This window comes from Phalacrocorax aristotelis, chromosome 2 (genome assembly GCF_949628215.1).
Source record: "Phalacrocorax aristotelis chromosome 2, bGulAri2.1, whole genome shotgun sequence".
NCBI lineage: Eukaryota > Metazoa > Chordata > Aves > Suliformes > Phalacrocoracidae > Phalacrocorax > Phalacrocorax aristotelis.
The window spans coordinates 123,187,695-123,209,558 of NC_134277.1; the positions used below are offsets into that span (position 1 = coordinate 123,187,695).

General features: G+C 34.6%; 1 protein-coding gene across 5 annotated transcripts in view; it reads left to right on the forward strand.

Annotated features, from left to right (window-relative positions):
- SNTG1 (syntrophin gamma 1) overlaps positions 1-21,864 on the forward strand; it is a 352,865-nt gene that overhangs the window by 203,498 nt on the left and 127,503 nt on the right. For 3 of the 5 annotated variants that reach the window (XM_075085000.1, XM_075084999.1, XM_075085001.1), the window contains 4 exons: positions 8,154-8,210; positions 15,098-15,155; positions 17,716-17,759; positions 17,867-17,908. In XM_075085000.1, coding sequence (XP_074941101.1) covers positions 8,154-8,210; positions 15,098-15,155; positions 17,716-17,759; positions 17,867-17,908 — 201 coding nt within the window. Of the gene's footprint in view, positions 1-8,153; positions 8,211-15,097; positions 15,156-17,715; positions 17,760-17,862; positions 17,909-21,864 lie in introns of those variants that run through there. The other 2 variants (XM_075085002.1, XM_075085003.1) reach the window with 2 other exon arrangements.

The window sequence follows — 21,864 nt, forward strand, 5'->3', positions numbered from 1 at the left end:
AGTGTGTTATCAACACTATTTTCATACTAAGTCCAAAACACAGCACTATACCAGCTGCAGTGAATAATATTAACTCTACCCCAGCTAAATCCATGACACAAGGATAGCCTAATATTGACCTTGCTCAAAATTATGATGGGAGGGGAGTGATAAGGCATGCCTGATCTAAAATATGACTCTTCAGTAGATTTATTCCTAGGAAAATACTTAATCTTAGCAATCCCAGAGTCAAAATTTTTATTTTAGATTTAATACTCACGATTTCTATCACCTTTCATTAACACCTGAAATTAAAGTAAAAGGACTATTGGATTTTATCCTGAAAAGTAGTTCATTGGTCTAGGGAACGATATTTTTCTTCTTTTAATAGAATTTATTTCATGGCTAGTCATACTCAGAAGTTTTTCTAATAGAGTGTATCTGCATGTGAGATCCATAGACCAAGGATATGACAATGTACCATCTGACAAGATGGATGATTTGAATTAGCTACTGTTTTTCTAAAAGACTGAAAATAAACTGTGAGCAGCTGGCAAATTTCTAAGTTCATCTACCAGGACAGTTTGCATTTTTATGTAATTTTCTTAAAAGTTCTGTTAAAGAATCATAGATTTTCCAAAATAGTGCTAACTCACCTGGTGATAGCATACAGATGATCTTCATTTCTTTCGAGTAATGTAATTCTATGCTGCTGTGTAGGTATGTGTTATGTAATTAAACATTAATAATTTTTTTTAGCATTTTTAAAAATTAAGGATCTTTTTGGGAGATCGAAGTGAAGATCATTCATAATTTCAATACCAACAAAAAGTCAAAGCACATTTATGTGAATTTATAGAGCAGCAGCTCTCAGAGTAGTACGGCATTTGTCCAAAGATTTAAATGAGGTTAATACACATGTATCTGAAAGTAACCTATGGACTGTAATTGGGTTTTTGATAGAGAAAAAACTTCATCAATAAACACCTTTTCCAAGGTCAGAAAGCAACATTGATTGAAATTGTTGAACTGTAGCCAAAGCTGATTTCTGCATTATTAATCACACTATCATTCTCCTTTCTCTTGTAAAGATAAGAACATATTATATCTCTCTTTTAAAGTTGTCCTTTTGCTATTGTAAGATCAACTGTGTTGAAAGATTTGTAATCCTGTACAAAGCCCATATAATATTACAAAAAAATAAGTTGCATTAGAGATAGTTTTTCAACTTATAAACTTTGCACAGTAGAATGTTTTTCTTGATTTTTTAAAATTTAAATGATAAAGGTATTATTAATTTTTAAGTATAAATTTAAATTCAGAACTTATCACTTAACTGTGACTTGCCTGAGCAGTCAGATGAAGTTATTACCTTTCCCTTGCTTGCACATTTTAGAGTTTTGGAGAGTGAATTTTATATCTATTACATTGGATGATTCTCTTTTGAGAGTTTCAAATTTTCTTTCCATATATTTTGGTGTAGGTAAAACAAGTTAAATTAAGATCAGGAATATTAATGAGTAGAAAAATAAATGAAGAAGAAAGTGAAAAGCTTAAAATAGTAAACATATGGGTATGATTTATTTTCTGTATTGTATTTATTTCTGTATTTATTGACTATTTTGATTCTGGTGTGTAAATGAATAGTATGAATGGTGCCAAAGTGGAAGTCCCTGTCCTGAAGAGAACTGCAAATATGTGAACAGATAGGTCACCTTTCAAGCACTTCCTGTTTTTATTATCTTCACAAAGCTAACAGTAAGAATGGTGATTTTTTTTTTATTATGTTGGTATCTGTCAGCTATTCAGTGGAGTGAATCCATTTTTTCACAGAAGTCGTCAAATATCTATCAGATGGTGGTAACTTTTTTTTTCCCTGCCAATCTGGACAGCTTTTAAGTGACAACCTAGGACTGACAGATGTAAATATGACTATTTAGGGACAACCTAAGTGAACTTATTTTTTTTTGCAGCTACTTAAAAATAGAAAGCGTAGCAATCTACTAAGGTTCAAACACAGGACTGTCATTTATAATGTCAAATTTGAAAGAGCAGAATAACTTTTTCTTATTGGAAGGATATTTTTCCCCCCACAAAAAAAGAAAAATACTGCAAACCAGAAAAAACTTGAAGAAGCCGAAGCGTTGATCAATGGCAGTGTATGGTGTGAGGCTGTAGCTGGAAAGTAGAGGTATCACAGAACTACAGAGTGTTCATTACCAAGTCTAGTGGGAATTCAGATCCATACTGAGTTTGGGTTTGTGGTTTCTTCTCTTATTTCTATACTAAGAAATGCAGTACTTTTGAAATAAATAAACCCTAGGAGCAGAATTTTTATAAGTAGATATTTAGGTGAATGTTTCTGCTTTTAGGCATATGCTGTAGGACTGGGAACATTTTGAAGGGAGAACAAGCGAAGGGTTGAGTGCTCTTTCTCGTTCCAGTCAATGTTAACAGTCTGCACAACACAGCTGCATTTACCGTCCTCGGTCTCCAGCATGGCTGCAGAGGAAGGGGGAATTCCAACTGACCAGGCTTTCTCCTTCCATCCCTTACTGCCGACCTTCTCCAGTTGCACAAAGAACTGAAATGAGACAAGCTTCAAATGTCACACGATGGAAGTTGTTAGCAGATGAGCAAGTCTGCTGGCAAACCATGTTAACAATATTAACTCAAATTGGAAATGTGACTGACCTGTGTCCTGTGTCCTTTACACTCAGAATGAGTGTAAAGTTTGACTGCTCATGTCAATTAATGCCACTGTTGAAGAAATGCCAGTAAGAAAGAGCAAAGCATTACCAAAAAGAGGATATAAAAGCTCCCTTCTGGATAATGTATGAAATAATTAAAAAACAAAAATTCTTACAACATTTTCTTATTTCAAAATGTAGTGGGATTACTAATACTTGATAAACTACATGACAGCATGGCCTTGAAGATAGTATGGCATCAAATGTTGTCAGGTTGTCAAGTTGCTGCCAAAGTACTGATTATATCTTCATATTTCATTATTACATTTTTTAAAATTATATTCTAACATTTTTCTCTTTTTTCCCCTACATTTTTCCATGTCACTGTGCTACTGTAGATTCCTCTCCATGCCTATTCCTCTTTTCCCACCTACTGTTTTCTTCTGCACCCATTCAGCTTTTCTCCATGTTCTTCTGTATGTATAGTACCTTGGTGTCTGTTCTGCCCACCGTGAAAAGAGAGGTCTTGTTTTGTGTCTGAACCTAGACAAATTAATTCTTCATACCTCTACTCTTGTAAGATGACTAACCAGACACATCAGTGTCCCAAACTGAAAATGTAATATTTATATCCTAGTAAAAAGGTTGAGTAATGGAATATTGAAGTTTCACATGCTGTTAACTCAGTTTCATGAAGAGTTTTGAAGTTTCTTCATTGTTTTGTCCACCTGTTACCTGACTGCTTTCACAGAGACAGATTATTTGATCACATTAGATTACTGGTTTATGTTATACAGAATAAATAATTTGAAAGTATTACTAATTAATCATGATTGTTAAGAGTAGTTGAGCAATTTTAAACTTTCTTTTGCATCACGTATCAGTCAGTATGAAATATTTGAATCCTTACTGTGCCTTAAGAATTAACTGCTAAAAATAATATTAACTCTGGACTAAATGTGAATAGGTAATGATTACATAGGATTTTGTGTTTTCCTTCCTGACTATTTACTGTTGCTCTGTGCTCACATTGTCATTCTTCAATTCTAATCTCATTTAAGCTGACGTTCGTGATCTCAAGAAAATCATATGAATTTTAAGGAGAAATTTTAATACCTCTTTAATGAAAGCCTAAAAGCCCTTGCTTCTGTTTCACTGCGTAGCTCTGAGGAAGAATTTTTTTTTTGGCAAAACTCTTAGCTCTCCTTTCCAGTGAATGAACATATGTGTGGATGAGGAATTTTCTGAGTTAGAAGCATGGAGAATGCTGACAGCTTGGCAGCAGCTTTGAGTTTTTCAGTAAAATAACAACTCCTTTTGTTCTGTTCTAGGAAGCAGCTTCTAAGATACTGCTCTGAATCTTGCATTTAAAGATCCTAGGAGCTTTAACTTTCCCTCTCTTTGGTGTAATGTAGATAACAAATGTGATAATGGAATTACAAGCTCACAGGACATGCTACATAGTTTTGTTATTGAACTAAGTTGCTTTTCATCAGAATCAAGTTTTATTTTGTAAACCTGGAGATGAAGTTGCTTTTGGAATTTGCAAAACCATTGTAAATTAAATCATAGAATACTACCCTGTGCAAATAGAGGGGAAAGCAAAACTAAGTAAAATGTTAGTAGACAATTCTACAGGTGACACAGATTTTTAGTTAGGTTTTATTTTAAGCAGATAGTTGGAATCAATAAGCAGCACTATCTTTAACCTGGAACAACATAAAAGGTCAATCAGGATACTTAGAGCACTTCTTTACTGGTACAAAACATGTTGCCTTTCAGAGCTGTCACCATATTTTATTAATGAATAGTTGTAAAGCATTTTAAGAACTTAAAGATATTAGACCAGTGAAAAGCATTTAATTATTGTTATTGTTCATTTGAAATGCTAATTACAGGCATCAGAACAAAATAATTAGCTTCAGTTTGCTGGTCAAACTTCTTTATGGCATTAATAATTACATTAAAATATTATATTACATTACAATATAGTACTTTTCAGGCAAGATTTATTCAGGTCACTTTGGTTGAGGATAGCACTAAACATGAAGCTTGGTTTGGTTTTTTAGTGAGTCACATACAAAAAGGACATGTAAGTCATGCAAGTCACAAAGGAAAACTTACTCAGATAAGTTTTCTGGCAAAAATTTCAAAGCTGGTATCTACCATCACAATACTTATTCAAGTTACTTTGCAACTCTAAAGGGAGGGATTCATCCTTCCAAAGTTGAATTTGATATCCTGACTGTATACTCAATGGAGGCCACAGGTGATGAAGATGATTATCACCCAACTTGGGCACCTATTTTAACTCACCTGGATTTAATGTATTTATATTTCTTTACTGATTAGGCTTAACTGTGGCCAGATGAGTCCTATCATTTTTCTTCTAAACTTTTGGGTAGAAAAAGAGGAGCTGATGAGAGCTGGAGCCTGATCCTAAGCCAAAATTCTGGTGTATGAAATGTGTGATGCTCCTGACAGTTCTAGAAAAGCTTTTTCATTATGCTCTTTATGTGAGGTTTGTAGTGGCAGACTAGGGGATTATTGGTGGTTCACCAATGAAATATAGAACTCGTATGTAATTCTGATTTGTAGTTTTGAAAATTGTTAATTGAGTATATGTTTGTAATTGTTAGTTATCATGCTGAGAAGAATATGTAAGTCTTTATACTTAAGATACACCAAAATAACACTTTATTGTAAGATTGGGAAGCGTGTTGAGTTAGCCTAGATTAAACACAATGCAATGCTTTCATTATAAGTAACACATCACTCGAATGGATCTAGTTTGCAGTATGTTTTTAAAGTTCAATTCAGTTAGTAAGAGTCCAGACCTGAAATGTTTAACATCTACTCTCACTGGAGATAGAAAAGAATCTAGAAAAAATACCGTTAAATTATCTGATAAATTATGTTGTGCTGGAAAATTATAGTTGCTTGAAATTTTTCCATTACTTTTGCTTACTTTTATACAGTTTTGTCTATTTAGTAATCTGCTATGCTAACGAAGTATTTGTGAAGCATGCATTTCTTTCTCTTAAAAAGTAATGCTGAACACTGGTGTAAAATGTTTCTAGTTTTATGTCAGACAGCACTGGTAAAGTCACAAAAGACTCCACATCAGGTGTTTTTAGGTCTGGCTTGACTCTGCCTTCACTTGAATGAAAACCGGAAAGAATATTTTATTGACTCTTTTACATGGGCATTTGTGTCTGTTGTGCTATAAGGAAAAAAAACCAACAAGGATAGAAATATTCTGCAGGACAGCTTTCTGTTATGCTTTTTAAAAGCATAGCTCCAGCTTAGAATATATTCGGATGCCACTATTTCAACTTTACAGTGACTACTGACATATCATGAACTCTAAATTTAAATGAATAGTTATGTTTTTCACTGAGCACGCTACTTCATTTGAAATTTAATTTTACAGTGTGATATTCTTTATTCCATTCATGGTTAATGTGATACTATGAAGCCAGTTTATTAAAAGGTTGCTATTTTTCAACATCTGCTTAGGTAACACAAGTATTTTCTATTTGATTTGACCATGTATAACAAAAATGCTAGAATGTATTGACTAGAATGTCCAAGTCAAGCTTCTTTTCTTAACTAGATGTTCAACACAAGCTGGAGCTGGAAATGAGGTGGAGTTAACAGGCAAAATACAGCTGCCAGGGGAGCCGCAGCTGAGTGTTTCATGTTTATTTCTGTAAACCCAGCTTAGACCACACAGCAGACTCTGGCCTATATTGATTTATCCTGAATATATTGTCTGCAGCGTTATCTGCGGCTGAAACCTCCTGGCAGACATAAAGTTTTCTAAGTACAGTTTGTGGCCTGAAGTTTCCCAGTTTCTGGGAACTTTATTATGAAAGTTCCTTCCTATAACGTGTGAGTTGAAAGCCAAGAAGTCTCTTCTGGTCCCTCCGAACAGTGCAGAAGCACATGAATGAAACAGGATAGCCATATATTCCTCTATTGCCATGCTACCCATTCATTTGTGGGTTACAAACATAAGGGTATTTTTTTTTTTCATGCATTTCAAATGTTTAAAAAAAAAAAAAAAGAATGAAAAGTTTGGCCATTTACAACAAAATTACATACCTCTTTCTTGGATTAAACAGTTACAAGCATTAGCCTAAATAAAAAAATTGAAAGTCTCGTTTCAGGCAATCCATTTTGTCTTGCCATCCAAAACATTAAACTACTTTATGCTTGCTCTTTCTGCAGTTACACAGTTCATATTTGTCACAAATATGAAAAAGAAAGAAGGCAACAGGATATTCCCCCAAATTCAGCAATATCAGTTTTCCAAAACTCTTATGTGGTAGCCCTAAATCCTTTCTTTTTTTTTTTTTTTTTTCCTTTCTTTTTATGAAGTAAGGAGGAAATAATAACTCTGGATATTTTATCCTCTCTGTCACTGGTATGTTTCTGATGAGAGAAATATTCAAATCTGACTGACACTGGCAATCTATGTGTGCTGATTGTGCTGAAATTTGTGAGCATATATAGATAAAATATATATGCAGACTTATGCTATGCAATATATATAATGTAATTAGTATAAAATCTAGACCACATGTAGAGGGCATCAAAAATCTGTATATTCCATATATTTGTTCCTGGATCTATGGTATGTCTGCTAGTAAGATTTTTTACAGCTAACCAAATTAACTAGTTCTAAATTATCTTTGGGAATGAAGTCAATGAGACAGACTAGAAAAAAATAAGTCCTTTTTGTAAATGTTCATACCTAAGACAGATATGAGCCTACAGCTTTTACAGAACAAATTTTAGGTCGACCAATAAAAGGAAAAAAAATGGGCTGCTTTATGTATTTCCTGTCTGTAATAACACCCTTTAAATCACTGGTTATTATTTTTAAACTACAGCTCTGAGGTCAACAGTTGCTGTGTTTGTATTAGTTTTTTAATTTGGATTAGGACTGTGCTTTGAAATTAATTTCTGGATCATGTGCAGTTATCATGCTTTGGTTCACATCACTGAGTGGTCTTGGAGTACACAAGCTGTATTCCTTTAGGATGAAAGTAAATTGGAAAATGTGCTCCAGGAGTGCAGTTGTAGTGCATGTAGTGCTCAGTCTGCATACGGGACCAGTTTAGGAGTAGTCAAGGTTAAGATCTCTGAGATGCATGTGTTGTGCGCTGACTGTCAAACTCTACAGTTCTATCCTTATTGCACTGCAGTGCTTGTTAGTATGGTGTGAATTGAACAAATGATTTCTTGTCTGAGACAGAGCTCTGCTTTTCCTCCAGACTTTGTCTTTTATCTCTGCAGCATGTGTTTCATGGGATTTTTGCATTCAGGAGCTCACAAGTTTATTAAAAAAAGAAAAATCGATGTAGGATGGAAGCACAGAAACAACTTACCAAAGTGTGAATGTAGATGTTAGATGTAGATTACAGCAGAAAACATTAAATCTAACAGAACTTGATTTTTTATTTTGTTTTTCCCCAGGAAAGAACAGTAACAATTAGAAGACAGACTGTAGGAGGATTTGGATTAAGTATAAAGGTAGGATAATTTTTTTGTTCTGTTCTTCCATGTCTCTGTATATAGTTAATGTTACTTTTCTTGAGGACAAAGTGTATCTTAGAGGACTAGAAACAATGTTAGATACCAGCACCTGCACTGCCCTGTGATATGGAAGGCGATGGGAAGATCATTGCTTTAAGACTCCAGCTGAGCAACTCTGTAATAAGATTTGATGTGACAGTTGAAAAATGTTTGCAACTGCACAGACTGTATTTTGTTTAACAGCACTCTAATTTAAGTGTATATTAATGAATACTAAATTACAGTGGCAGGCACATAGAACAGCCAGTAAGTTTATCATCAATTGTCCTACAAAGAATATCACATTAATTCACTGCAATTCATTAGGAGGACACAAAGTGTTATTGTTTTCTCATATTGTTTTTTTTTTCTGTAGAACAAGCAAAGGCAGCAATTTATCACGTTACCATATTTTTGCTTTCTTCAGTAAGAGTTAAGTACATATATAAGTGTAGGTGATCCTTTTTGAGGGAGGGAGGGATGAGGAGAGGGAGGAAAGGTTAATAATTTTTTGTCATCATAATCTATGATTTTGAAAACCTTACCTTAGCTTTGAATCTCAGTGTAGGCAACAGAACATTAATTTTATGTTCTAAAAACAAGCACTCCTTAGTCTCAAGATAGCAATGGGAAAAGCCAAGTGTACTTCACATGAATGCAAAAAGGCTTAAATTATGCATATGAAGTGAAAGTATAGACTTTCCTGTGAACATCTGCTAGTACTGACCTTATAAGAAGTGACTCAGAAAAGGGATTAATGTGCATTTGTTGTGTCATTGATAAGAATATTGCTGAATAGAAATCCTAGTTCTTAAAATATGTCTTGGTGCACTTGCTGTTATCTTGTTGACCCACTAAAGACCTCTCTTCAAGGAAAACTAATTGCTATTTTGTGGCTAAAGTTTCTCATGAGTTTAGTCAACAGCACACAAGTTTTCCTCCAATATCATTATAAGCTACAGGTCACTGAATAATGATGAAGTAACGTGTGTCAGTGTAAAATCAAGTATATGGGTGAATGAGGTTTTATTTAGCTAGTGCTAAGAAATAACTGGTTACAATAAGGCCTTTTGAGGTTTGGAGAGCTAATCTCATCAGCAGTCATTAAAATTGATTTTTTTAGTTATACATTACAATGGGCTATCTTTTAGAATCAAAATTGCTGACAAGCTCAAGATCACATTATTTGAATATCAGGTATATTGTATAATATAAAATATCATTGAGAAATATAAATTAAATAGTGAATGTGCAATGGCCTTTCTTAAATTAGCGGAGCAAGATAATCCTAAATTTTTAGAGCAAGATATCCATTGTTTTGAAGAAAATTCTTGGACCTTGCAAAAGTTTTTAAAAATGCCAAAACATATTGTGAATTCAGCCTAGAAGGGATTTTTTTTGTGTGTAGTAAGATCCTGTTTCAATAGAAAAAAATAACATAAAAAACTATCAACTGTATTAGAAACAAATGTAATAAAATTTACAAATAAAAGCTTTAAATTAAATTATTTTATTTAAATATTTTTATGGGTTTATTTTAGTGCATAGCTATTTTGATAAAAATTAATCTACATAATGGAAAGGTGAAGCTACATAAATTCAGGTGTGCATAGGTGATTCCTTTTTAAGTTTTGGAATAACTAAAAATCAGATGATGGAATCCCTTCAACAGATGTCATTAAGTAGAAAAAAGATCTCTTTCAACAAAGGAAACTCAAACGTACATGGATGGTGTAGATTACGTGATGAAAATGGTGAGTAGCATTCTGTCGTCTGGGATAGTCTGTTGACATGTATCAAGCAGTATGAATTATTTTTAAAAAATTATTTGTTTTTAAAAATCAATGAACATGGGACCTCTTTTGCTAGATCCCTTTATTAGTAATCCTACATTCTTAGAAAGATTGACAAGCGATTGGATAGGTAACACAATCTAAAATAAATAATTAATCAGTATAATCTGCTATTATAATTTTAAGCTAGTAGTAAGAAACAACCTAGAATTGTAATTTAAAGTAATTTTTTTTGTGTAGCTTGGCAGGCAAACTTTATGGCTTACTGAAATGGACTTTCTAGGTATGCTGTGAAGTGTCAATGTCAGTTCAAAATATTCTGAAAAGTGCCAGTTTTCTGTTTCAAAATGTACTGTTCAGTCATTGTATGCTTCCTCTTACAGGTCAGTAACAGTTTGCTGCTTTGTTTTATTTTGGAAGATTCCTGGACTTTAATAAAGGACTTACATTTATGATTAGGTTTAAATACAAAAGTAATTATTTTGTAATAGTGCCTTAAAGTAGAGGTCTACAGATCACACTGTAGGAGTGAGGAGGACTGAGGCCTTTCCTCCTTGTTTCAGTAACTCTGTCCTCCCACAGGCCATGTACTACAGTAGTTCCTGTTGTCTTGCTACTCTCAAGATTATTTAAAGATGGGGGTTATCTGAGGTCTTACTTACTGGCAGTGGTGTATATCAGAGGATGCAATTTATCTGAGGTACGAGTTAGAGCAGTACAGTGATTAATAACCCTCACTTTAAAATATTTGCTGGTTCTCTGATATGAATTTGTCTAGTTTGGGCACTCAGCTCTAAGGCATTATCATACGTTTTTTCTGCTAACTTAAACACCCATTTATTATCAGAAATCTCACATGGTCAAGTCACCTGTTAGCTTTCTCTTGAGTAAACTTTGGAAGTGTCTTATCCCACCTTAAGTATTTGGACCCTTGAATTTCCCCCCCCCAAAAAGCAGGAGGTCAAAATGTTAATAATTCCAAAATGAAACTGTCTAGTTATCTTTTAGTGACTTGTCTATGAGGGGAACTCTCTTCTGGTGTGCTCCAACTATATTTGTAAAAATCAGAGCTTCAGCTAACTGCTTAAAAAACCAGCTTGTGAGATTGATTTTTACACAAGATCTGAACTTAAGCCCTTTAAAAAATTGCTTTGAATCCACCTTTGAAGGCTTGAAAGAACAAAAAAAATATATGTTTTGTGTGTTGCTGACTTCATTTTCTGAAGTTAATGGTAGAAGTGTGATTGAATTTGGTGCAGAACTGATCTGTTTTACACTGTTCAGAAGGAATTATTTTCTAATTTCTGAAGCATCTTTAGAACCTTCAGTAAAAAACTTGTGTGTGTGAAGGAATAGCCATGAAGTTAGATGTAGAAACTGATGTGTAGTGTAGTATTTCAGTCATTTTTCACATCTCTGACAACTTTAAGACGCAGAGATTTGACACAAGAAGCTGCTAAGTGTATAACTTCTGAAAGAACATAATGTTTCTCCATGATTGGAGTGTAGTGTTCTTGTGGAAATAGGCAATAAAATTGATAGTTCATTAAATAAATTAAGGTTTGCAGCTACAGTCTGACTCCTGGCTTACCAGGACCCTGCACAGTGCCATTTTCCTGCCTCTGTTTGGAACATTCTTTTTTACATGATGAACAGCATCGCAGATCTGCTGAGATTTGGTTTGACTTTTCAAAGTATGACTTGATCAAAAAATCTCCAAAGCAAGCATGTGCACCTGTCCTGCTCACGCTTATGTACTTAGATGATTCGCTTCCTCTTCATTTGTTCTGTGATAATTTTTTATTAATACATTTTCTCTGAGTTTCAAATTGAAACAAACAAACAAAAAAAAGATAGAAAGCTTGAACTAATATGTGAATCATCTAGCTTTTAGCTTAAAAATTTATCTTTTCATCTTTAAAGGCTTGTGTACTTGCAGAAGTTGGTGTTGAATGCAATTTGGAAGTGGCATTTTGGTTCCAGCTACGGTATTCTATCGAAAATAAAATTTTAAAAGTGCCAATTAACATTAGCAAATAACTGTGCATATTGTTTAATTGCTAGCATGATTCCTGGCACAGTTTTGGCTTACAAAAACTAGTATTCTGTGAACACAGGTGAGAGCTTTACATAGACTGCTTTCAATAGGTAACATGTATAATGTCACCCATTTTCAGTTAGGAAGATAGTTTTTCCTCATAGACATGGGCCATATTATTCCATTAGACCTTAAAGCTGAAACAAAATTCCACTTTTGTTAGTGGAATAAATTTTGCATTTTAGTAGGAAATAAAAATGTTCCTTACAATGTATAACTCTGAGGGTGCTGAAGTCTAACAGTTGGTCTAATTTTTTAGAGTCTCTCTGCTTAGAAAAACAAAACAGTAATTTTCTTATTGAACTTGGAACCAAACACAAAAACAGCATTTATCAAGAAAAGTTACTAGTTTCAGTTGCCCTATTTTTTGTATGACTAAAACTTAAAAAAAAACCCTCAGATAAGAAAAAATCTTTAGAACTGTATCATGTGACATTTTGAAAGAAGGTGTGGGTGACCTTGTACTAGTAATGGCCGACATCCAGGACAGCAAGCTTCAAACAGCTGCCAGTGATTAGAGCTTCGTCTGCCTCTTCTAGCAGAACGACCTCTGCAGGTGGGCAGCTACCTTTATTCCAGGCTCATCCTTGCCTGCTTAATGTAAAATTACAAAGAAAATTTGCATTACAAAAATCGGTGTTAGAGTCTGGTAGAGTTCTGAGCCAGCCATCAAGACTTCAACACCAGTACTTGACATATTTTTGTTCTCTCCTCTGGTCTGAGGTTATAACTACGTGTCCTCACTAGAGGGAGGGAAAATTTTAAACAATGGAAAAGTGGCCTCTGTCCCCAGAGGTTCCTTCAGTAGAGTATCTCCTGAGCCTATAAAACCAGAATTTAGACACATGTACACTTTTTCTTCTACAGCACAGAGAATTGGGTATGGAGGATGCAAGGCTGCAGTGTCAATCTGAAGTAGTATTCAACAAGATGTTTTAGAATATATACAGCTTTTTTTTAGCTTGCTGCAAAGTGCTAACGATGACTGGATATGGATAGGCAGTCAACTATTTTCTCTTTCCCATTTTGAATTTTTATTTCTTAGAATAGCAAGCAATACCTCTTATGACTAACTTAAAAGGAATACTTCATACTGGCCAGACTGCGATGCTGTGAAAGGAGATAATTTTCTTCTGTAGGACATTAATGAATGCTTCTTCAAATCTGCAGTGTAAATAGGTTTAGGTAGCTATAGTGAGTCAAAGAGGAATAATCATGTGTGCATTGCAGACTGGCTTAGTAATAACAGTAATTTCCCTCTTTACTGGAGAGCTGAGTCTAAGCAGGGAGGGAGGCCATTTTACTGAGAAAAGAAAAAAAGGACTTATGTTAGTTAGGCTGAGCTTTAAACCCTACACTCCTTTGCTGAGCTTCAAATGTCCTGGATAGTGCAATTTCTGTGTAACATTGGAGGCTTAGAAAGGGAACTGGCACAACTATTTTTCTGTTTGTTTGAAAATTTTGGAAGAAAATAAATATACATGTGACTAAGGAGAAATCTGGAGGGTGTAGGCTAAGTCTTACAAATCTAATGAGCTTGAACTGAAGCCAACTTTTACTGTTGCTGTTTCTCTGGTGAAAACATTGAAAGATATTCAACAACTTATAATGCTCCAATTTATCTAGTCTGAATACATCTCTAAGCCTGACTGAAATGAAGGTAGCCACATGGTGTTTACAGAGTGAATACTCAGTCCACGCTGAAATGTCAATATCTGTGTTTTTCAATGCTCATCTCATGCAATTCCAATACAACTTTTCTTGTAGACATATAACTTTTGTAGTATTACTGAGATCCCTATTGACTCAGTGGTTTTAGGGCCATTTGCATTGATAACCACTAGCAGAAGGAGCCTTAATCAGGTTTAAAATGCTACTGTTTCACAGGAAATTCATGTTTATTCCATGACAGAAAGAGCTGTTGAGTGCAGGAGTCTGATCAGTTTCAAACTGGTTTTTGCATGAAGAAGGGATTTATACTGTTCCTTAGACCATCAAAATATCCATGTCAGTCCTTTCCACACCTCGACACTGGATGCCTGGACCCAAGAAAGCCATTGTTTCCAAAGAAAAATGTGGAAGAGAAGAGTAAGCAAACCCTTAACCAGGATTCCTAGGCAAAATAAGTGTGTGGCAGACTGTAATTTCTGATGATCTCAATTTGTACAGGTTACATTCAGGCTTACACTTTGATGCTCTCTACAGAGGAAAAAATATTTGTAACTCTGTGTATACTTGCCTTTTTCTTCCTTTGAGTTTCCTCCTTATTTAAGGTTTCTTTTTCATACTTTATTCTTAAGCACCATGAACGTTTCCAGTCCCAACAGGATAAACTGAATGAAGCAAGAGCATTGAATTGCTGTTGAACTGTTGAATTACCATCCAGCTTTCCTTTATTTCCCCCCATTTATTGAACACCTACTGTTCCATTTCTTAACGTTTCTTTTTCTGTTCCTTGTTACTTATCCCACTGCTTGCTCGCTCTTTGTGCTTGTGTGACAGAGACGGAAACAAATAAAGGCTGCTTTTGAGATGAAAAGTCCAAACTTGCTTTGCTTGGGCTTTTGTTTACCTGTTTCTTTCTTGCCAGCATGAAAAATCAGTGGTCACAGCATGGCTGCCATTGTAGTGTGATGGCCATTTTGCTTTTGCAGGACATGATTTCGTACATGAAGCTCTCTAGAATTCACAGAAACTGATGTTCTTTTTCTTCAAGTCTTGTAGAGTTTTGAACAACGTTCAGTTCACTTCCTGAGCCGATGATGGCAACTGAGAACTTCTATATGAGAGGCAATAAGAAATGACTCCAAATCAAGTATTTATTAAACAAAAAAAAAAAAGAGGAAATGCAGTATCAGAGTTATTTTCTCAGTCTTAGAGAAAGGGTAAAATATAATTTTAAGCAAAAAGATATTTCTGGTGACTGATGAGATTGCCATTTATTCTGTTTTCAGGGTGGAGCAGAACATAATATTCCAGTGGTCATTTCTAAGATTTCCAAAGAACAAAGAGGTGGGTGTCAGATTAGTACACTGTATTTTGACATGCTCCTTAAAGCAAGGTGCATTAAGTCTTGAGATTCTTCAGGAAGTTTAAATTGTATTGGTGTACCTTTTCTCTCTCCATGTCATTGTGATCTCCCTCTTCTTCAGAACTGTTCTCTGAAAAAGTACAGAATTCATATTTGGAATATTTTGTAAACAGTCTTCAATATGATTTTTAAAAAAGTTCTTATAAGGCATTATTTTTAAGGAGAGAAATAGGAAGGTATTTAGAGAATGAAAATGTTTAACAAATTTAACAGAAGTTAATGATTTTGTGGCTTTTATTTCCAAATGGTTCTTGCCAGGAAGCTGTAGCAGATAAAATGTTTGGCCGTTAAAGTGTGGTAACACAAGAAGAGAATGCACGTCTTTTTATACTGCTCAATAGGGTAGTACTCAGACAGTGGTGGGTAATGGCAGAATCTTGATAAAACCTCTATGTCATTTCAGCATTAGATGCTGTGCTGTGTAAGCCTTTGCAGCAAGACATACATAGCAAAACTGGTACTGCATAAGGTCTTAACCATACTTATTTTTAATACAAGCAGAGCTGGTGCTGAATCTCTGTATTGTTTTTAACTGGCAATGTTTTGTAGTGACTGAAATTATAGAATATGTGCTAGGAAGATGGATAATGGTTAAGCAGCTTATGATGAGAAATGAAAGTTGTGAATCAGTACTAGTATGTTGTATTTAATATCTCTGTTATGTTTGTGTATATTTGTGTACATTTGTGTAAGGTCAGAATTGTAAACTTGGAAGCATTTTGCTCCATCTGTAATGCAATAAATCTAGGGTGCTGGTTCTGCACAACTAAAATGTGCCAGCATTAAAAAAGAAAATCATATTCACCCACATAGATGAAGAGAGGTACAGGGGAATCAGCATATTGAGAACTGGAAGCCAACCTTGAAAGGTAGATGTGACAGTAGTATGTAGGGAGGCTATAGAGTAGCATGGAATGAGCCCCTAAGGAAGGCAATAAGGTTAATGTTAAGAGGTTATACTTGTGACTTCGTTCTTTTCTGTGTACATATAAGTATGTAATACATAGTAATGTGGCATATGTTACCTACACGCACTATTAAAATGCTATTAAGCACTGCAGGAAAAATAAGATAGACTTAAGTTTAACTGAGCACACAAAAGTGCACACTTTTATTTTTGTTGGGGTCTCTTTTTTTGCTGCAGTAGCTGATGCATTATTTCTAACCTCAATACCTAGCTGAGATATAATCTCCATTACTGCTTTCAAGAAAAATACTGCTGCTTTTTGGAGAGCTAGTTTTGAGGGACATCTCTTGTGTAGGAGACTACTGTCCTGTGGTGTAGAAAGTGTCATGCCATGTGTCTGTACTAGGTGTCTTTGATACAGAAGATGCTGTTTGACCCAGAGCCTGTACCTCAAAGCTCTGCAGCCTTGGTTCTGCCCTCCTCCCGGTTGACTCCAGCTCTTTCTTTGGACCTCTAAACAAGAATGTGACATTTGATGCAATTCTTAAAACCAGTGATGCACATCAGGTGCTTTGGCTAGCCCATTAAGCCATATATGAAGTGTTAGTACTTGGAAGTCCAGTATCTGAAGTAGAATAGAGATATGAATTTATTTAAGAAAAATTAAAAAAATAAATCAGAACGTCTATCCGCCAATAATTTAAGCATCCTTAGTTAAATCTAGCTAATAAGACTAGCCCTTCAAACATGTACTTGAGTATCGTAATTTATGTCAACATTGATTCCGGTTTTACAACTGATAAGTTTTTGGATCAAGTCCAATTCTAGTCTTTTCTAGACAGTGTCGTCTGTGATGTTTTGGAATACTATAGATGTTAACATGCCATAGTTCTCATGTTAGGGGTTATTATTTCTTTAGAGAAACTTAAATAATCTTACATTTCTTGTGTATTTATACAGTATATTTGCATTAGATAGCTCCATAACACAAGATAGTGTTTAAAAATTGCAACTGTAGAATTAGATTTTGTAAATTCCCTTGTGATTTATAGGGTATAGCTTTGTTTTTAAAATAAAATTCAGTTTGGCTGGTGATTTTGTAAAATATACTGATTGTCTGGCTTTTTAGCATATAAAGCATAAACTCCACGGAGTTTATCAAAGATGCAGGATCTAAAGTGTCTTTGGTAAAAGTTTGCAAGTTAAATTTGTCATTCATAAGTAGCTCTGGACTCTTCATGTTGCTTTTTCTTCAGAGTTTGTAAGAAAGGGTCTCTCACAGGTAAATAGGACCTACTCCTGCAGTCATTTTCTATTCTGAAGAGTATGCCATACCTCACCATAATGGCCTGAAAGGTGCTAGTGACTGATGGAAGATGTTTCATAGTCTTGCACTTCGGCTGGGTAGGCACTGTAGCACTGATATGCCAATATTTTCAGATTTTAAAAAATCTAGGCTTTTGTTTAAATTTTTAAAAGATTATGTAAAACCATTAAATTAAGTAGGAATACATGTACATGAAATGTAGGATGTTTTGTACAAAATGAGTGAAAAATATGCTTTCTGTTTTCAGCGGAACTTTCAGGTTTGCTCTTTATAGGAGATGCAATTATACAGGTGAGTAAAACTGAAAGTTCTTTTGTTCATATTTTTCTAGAAAAGTGAAATGAAATCTATACTTATGAAATGTAGAGTAAGTCTTTTCTTTATCTTTTCAATAACAGATTAATGGAATTAATGTGAGAAAATGCAGGCATGAAGAAGTGGTGAGCTTTTCTATTTTTTAGTCTACTTTCGTCTTTTGTAGTTATTGAGATGATAGTGTACGCTGATAACAATGCGCTGGTATCAGTTCTATTATTGTTATTCCTAAACAAATATGACTGTACCTGCTAGCATGGCAAGCAACTATGTTCTTAGTGTAATCTCTTCTTCATAATTTTGCTGTAATTGCTGTTCTCAGACAGGTTTTTCTATATTAAAGGTGATTACTTTATTATGCCGATTTTAACCGTACATATTCCAACATTTCTTCTTCTGGCTTATAGCTATCAAATTTCAACAGTGCTACACCTTTCTGGCTGTGTCAGGTCATTTTAATTTCAAAAGCTGTAATTTGCACTAGTTGGAGATTTGCTGTTTGGTTGGTTTTAATCCTATTTAAAAACTGAAGCAGAACTATTTGTCTGCCTTTCATTCCTTGGCTGTTACTAATGAGGGTGCTCTCTCCTCCTCCAGTTAAGCTGTTATCACTATGTATTTAAAATAACAGTGTATTAAGGATATTTCTTCTAGAGAAAGCATGTGTATTTGAGAGCTCTGTAGTAGGCTGGTTCCCTTGTTAAGTCAGCTTTGCTAGAAGTATCATATACTTCTGTTATATTTGACTTTTTAACTCTTCTTAAGTACTTTCAGAGGTAGGTAACCCTATATTTCAGAAAAGAATGCCAGAAATGAGATTACCAAAGTAATTATCTTTAAATCCTGTGTAGCTCCATAGAATTTGTACCTATATTTTTAACATAATGTAGCAATGTTATATTTGAAAGTTTACTTTTCTAAAACTTATTTTGCCAATTCAAAGATGCTCTGTATTTCATACAGCATTCTGTTATATGACAGATCATTGACCATATGTCATTCAGATATAGAAGGCAAGAGTTAGTAAAAATGAAGTTCTGATGAACAAGTTAGTGCAGGCTGAAAGATTAGGTCCCTGCACTATTCCTCCTCTCAGAGTGCTTTTGTGCACTGGTTTCATGTTGGAAATTTGTGCTGCAAATCATGCTTAATTCTTTGGAGCCTTCGTCATACCACCTTCCATATACACAGGCTAATAGTCATGTTTATAGTACTTTTAAGATTCCGCTGTGAAACAGTGATCAGATTTTAATCTTCTATAAGCTTACCACAATTGTTTGGTTTAATATACATTAATATGGTAAATCTCTCAGTGGGATTTAAATAGGCTGTTGGAATTTCGAGACAGGGAAAAAAGTTAGTACTAAAAGTGTAGACTCGCACATTCAAAGGCATACTGAAAACTGGAAAAACACCAGGATTTTTTTTTCTCTTTTCTGAGACAATCTCTTAACCATTACAATTATACATAAATCTGTTAGCTAGTTGTGATCAGGTTTAAACACTTTCACAGAAAAAAAGGTATTTTGGAAAAGCCAAGAGGTGCAGATTAACATAGAGGATCAATTGTCATCATGTTAAATTTTGTTTTATACCCTCTTTCTCCAATATAATCTGCTTCTCAAACTCCTTATAGATAATTTTCTCTGAATAATAATAAAAAAATCTTTTATGAGTTTTGAATGTGCATTTGTGTATGTGCAAGTGTTTTAGGAGTTTAAGAAGCAGATAAATTTTAAATTACATCTTTAACTAAAAATAATTCTTAAGAGTTAACAGTAAATATTGAGCAATATTTAAATAAGATAAAATGTCCATATGACATTTTATAAGCTAAAATATGCAGAGAAGTTACAAATATAAATGATAAAATTAATCTAAAATCCAAAGTAAATGAACTCTGGTAACTTTTTTTTTTTCTTGAGAAAAAATCGCTGTCATATGTTATATATTTGTGGAGTAAATTCTTTATAAAGCCCGCTATAGTAGTGGTAAATATGGTTATGCATTGTGCAGTAATCTGTGGTTTAGGCATAGCCCTGAGTAAAGGGCAAGTATATCAACTGGTCTGCCAACAGGAGTAATAGGTGAGATTTTGTCTGCGACATACCCTTTGCAGTTTGAGTTGTTTTAGCACTTCTCTCTTGCAGGGTCTTTACCCAATACAGAATCTGTAGCTCTAATCTCAGGGTAATAGAGGAAATAGGAAGTGTGTGGAGCATAGTTGCTCGCAGCAGGAAGTCGAACAGTAGTGGAAACTTCATTTTCAATCCTTATTGCATCTAGGTACTTTTTAAATGGCTACGCAAGGTACATGATCTCAGAGCTTTGTTTCTTTCTGTTTTTTTCTGTAACTAATTAAGACTTAGCAGGTATCATTATGTGAGAATATATTAGTGTTTTGGGTTGTCTTAATGTCTTAGAAAATATTCCCTGTAAACCAGCGTGGAAATTTTTTCAGTATATAAAGCTGAAGATGCCCATAGAAAACTCACACTTGTATCTGCAGTGTACATCCTATGAGTGTTCATTCTTTTTCTAGATCCAAAATTTCTTGCTGCCTGCAGAAATGTTTTAAGCATATGTCATATCTTCATAGCTCTGCAATGAAAAGTCCTGTGGCATAATCACGGCAGCCTGTTGATTGCGCTGATGATTAGCTGGCCCTGGTATTTCACTGTGCTTTACTGATAACTATATTATGCATATAAAATTATTTGAATTTCAAAACTAAGTGGTTTAGCCAAATTAGTGCCATCTTTCATAGTAGAAAGAATCTTTCCCCAAAATATAGTGAACTTAGTTGGCTTAACACTTGTGGGCACTCCTTTGTTGTCTTTATTGCCTTCCATTAGTTATTAGATCTAGTGATATAGTATTCAGTGATGCATAGATGCCATTACCCAAGAAATGTACTAAAATCTGAAGCCTGAATTTGACAGATAGATAGGTAGATATATAGGTGGGCAGACAGAGAGATAGATAAGACTCTTGTAAGACTGGATAGGTAGGATTAGTCAGTTCTTAGCATGCCTTACTGGAAGCTTCTATACAATTCCCTTCTGATTTTTTTTTAGCTTTAGGTGAAGCACTTAATTTTGAGCTTAGTTTTCTGGTTGTAGAAGGTAAGGATATTATTCATATCATGAAAGCACTTTACGAGTTTCTATCAAAGGCTGAATGTCAGCTTGTTTTTTGTCTTAGGCTGTAAAGACTCCCATCTGAGTAGAGCACAACATTGCTTCAGTCTTAGTGATCTCCTATGGTAAAATAAATACATGCTCTCTGTGGTGAAGTATCAGCATGGGAGGAGGTTGAGAAAAAAACAATCTAGCAATTCTCTTAAAACATATCTCTCATCATCATACTGGCAATTTGACTCCAAAAATGCAATATGAACTTGAATGTAGAGGTAAGGAGAAATCATTATATCTGTTAATTTACATGAGTTTGTGGTCTTTCTACTCTGGATTTATTAATTATTCCTTTTGCCGTAGATTCTCCATTACATTTTACAACAAGATTTTCTAAGCCTGACGTTAGGATTATACTTAGACAGAACTTCAAGTTTGGGCTTCTGTCTAGTTAATATGGTCCAGCAGTACATAACTTGTCAATCCACAAACCTAGTTTTTAAGGGCTCACAGTGGATATGATTATTCCTAATGCTGGAGAAAAATATATTTGTAGTCTGCAAACTAATGTATCTGTAGCCTTTACATCCATTTATTGTCCAAACATAAACCAAAGATAGATAGGCAGTCACTGACATAATGCTGTTCTTGAGGACATGTGGCCATTTTTGATGGTTCTGGGTCTCGCCACCACACCACTAATAATGGACAAAATTTTGGGAGAGCGTGAGAGGCTCTGCTGTGACTTACCTTCCCTTGAGCTCTACTGAGTGGCTCAGAGTAGGAGTCATCTCAGTTGCATACAACCAAAAATCTTGTGTTGGATCTACTGCTCTTACTGTTCCCAGGGTTATAGTGCACCAAAGCATCTGGGGCCTATGGAGAAGGAAGAAGTTTAGTCAAATGCTGCTGATATGTTTAAGATTATGTCTCTGGTCTTAACGCTG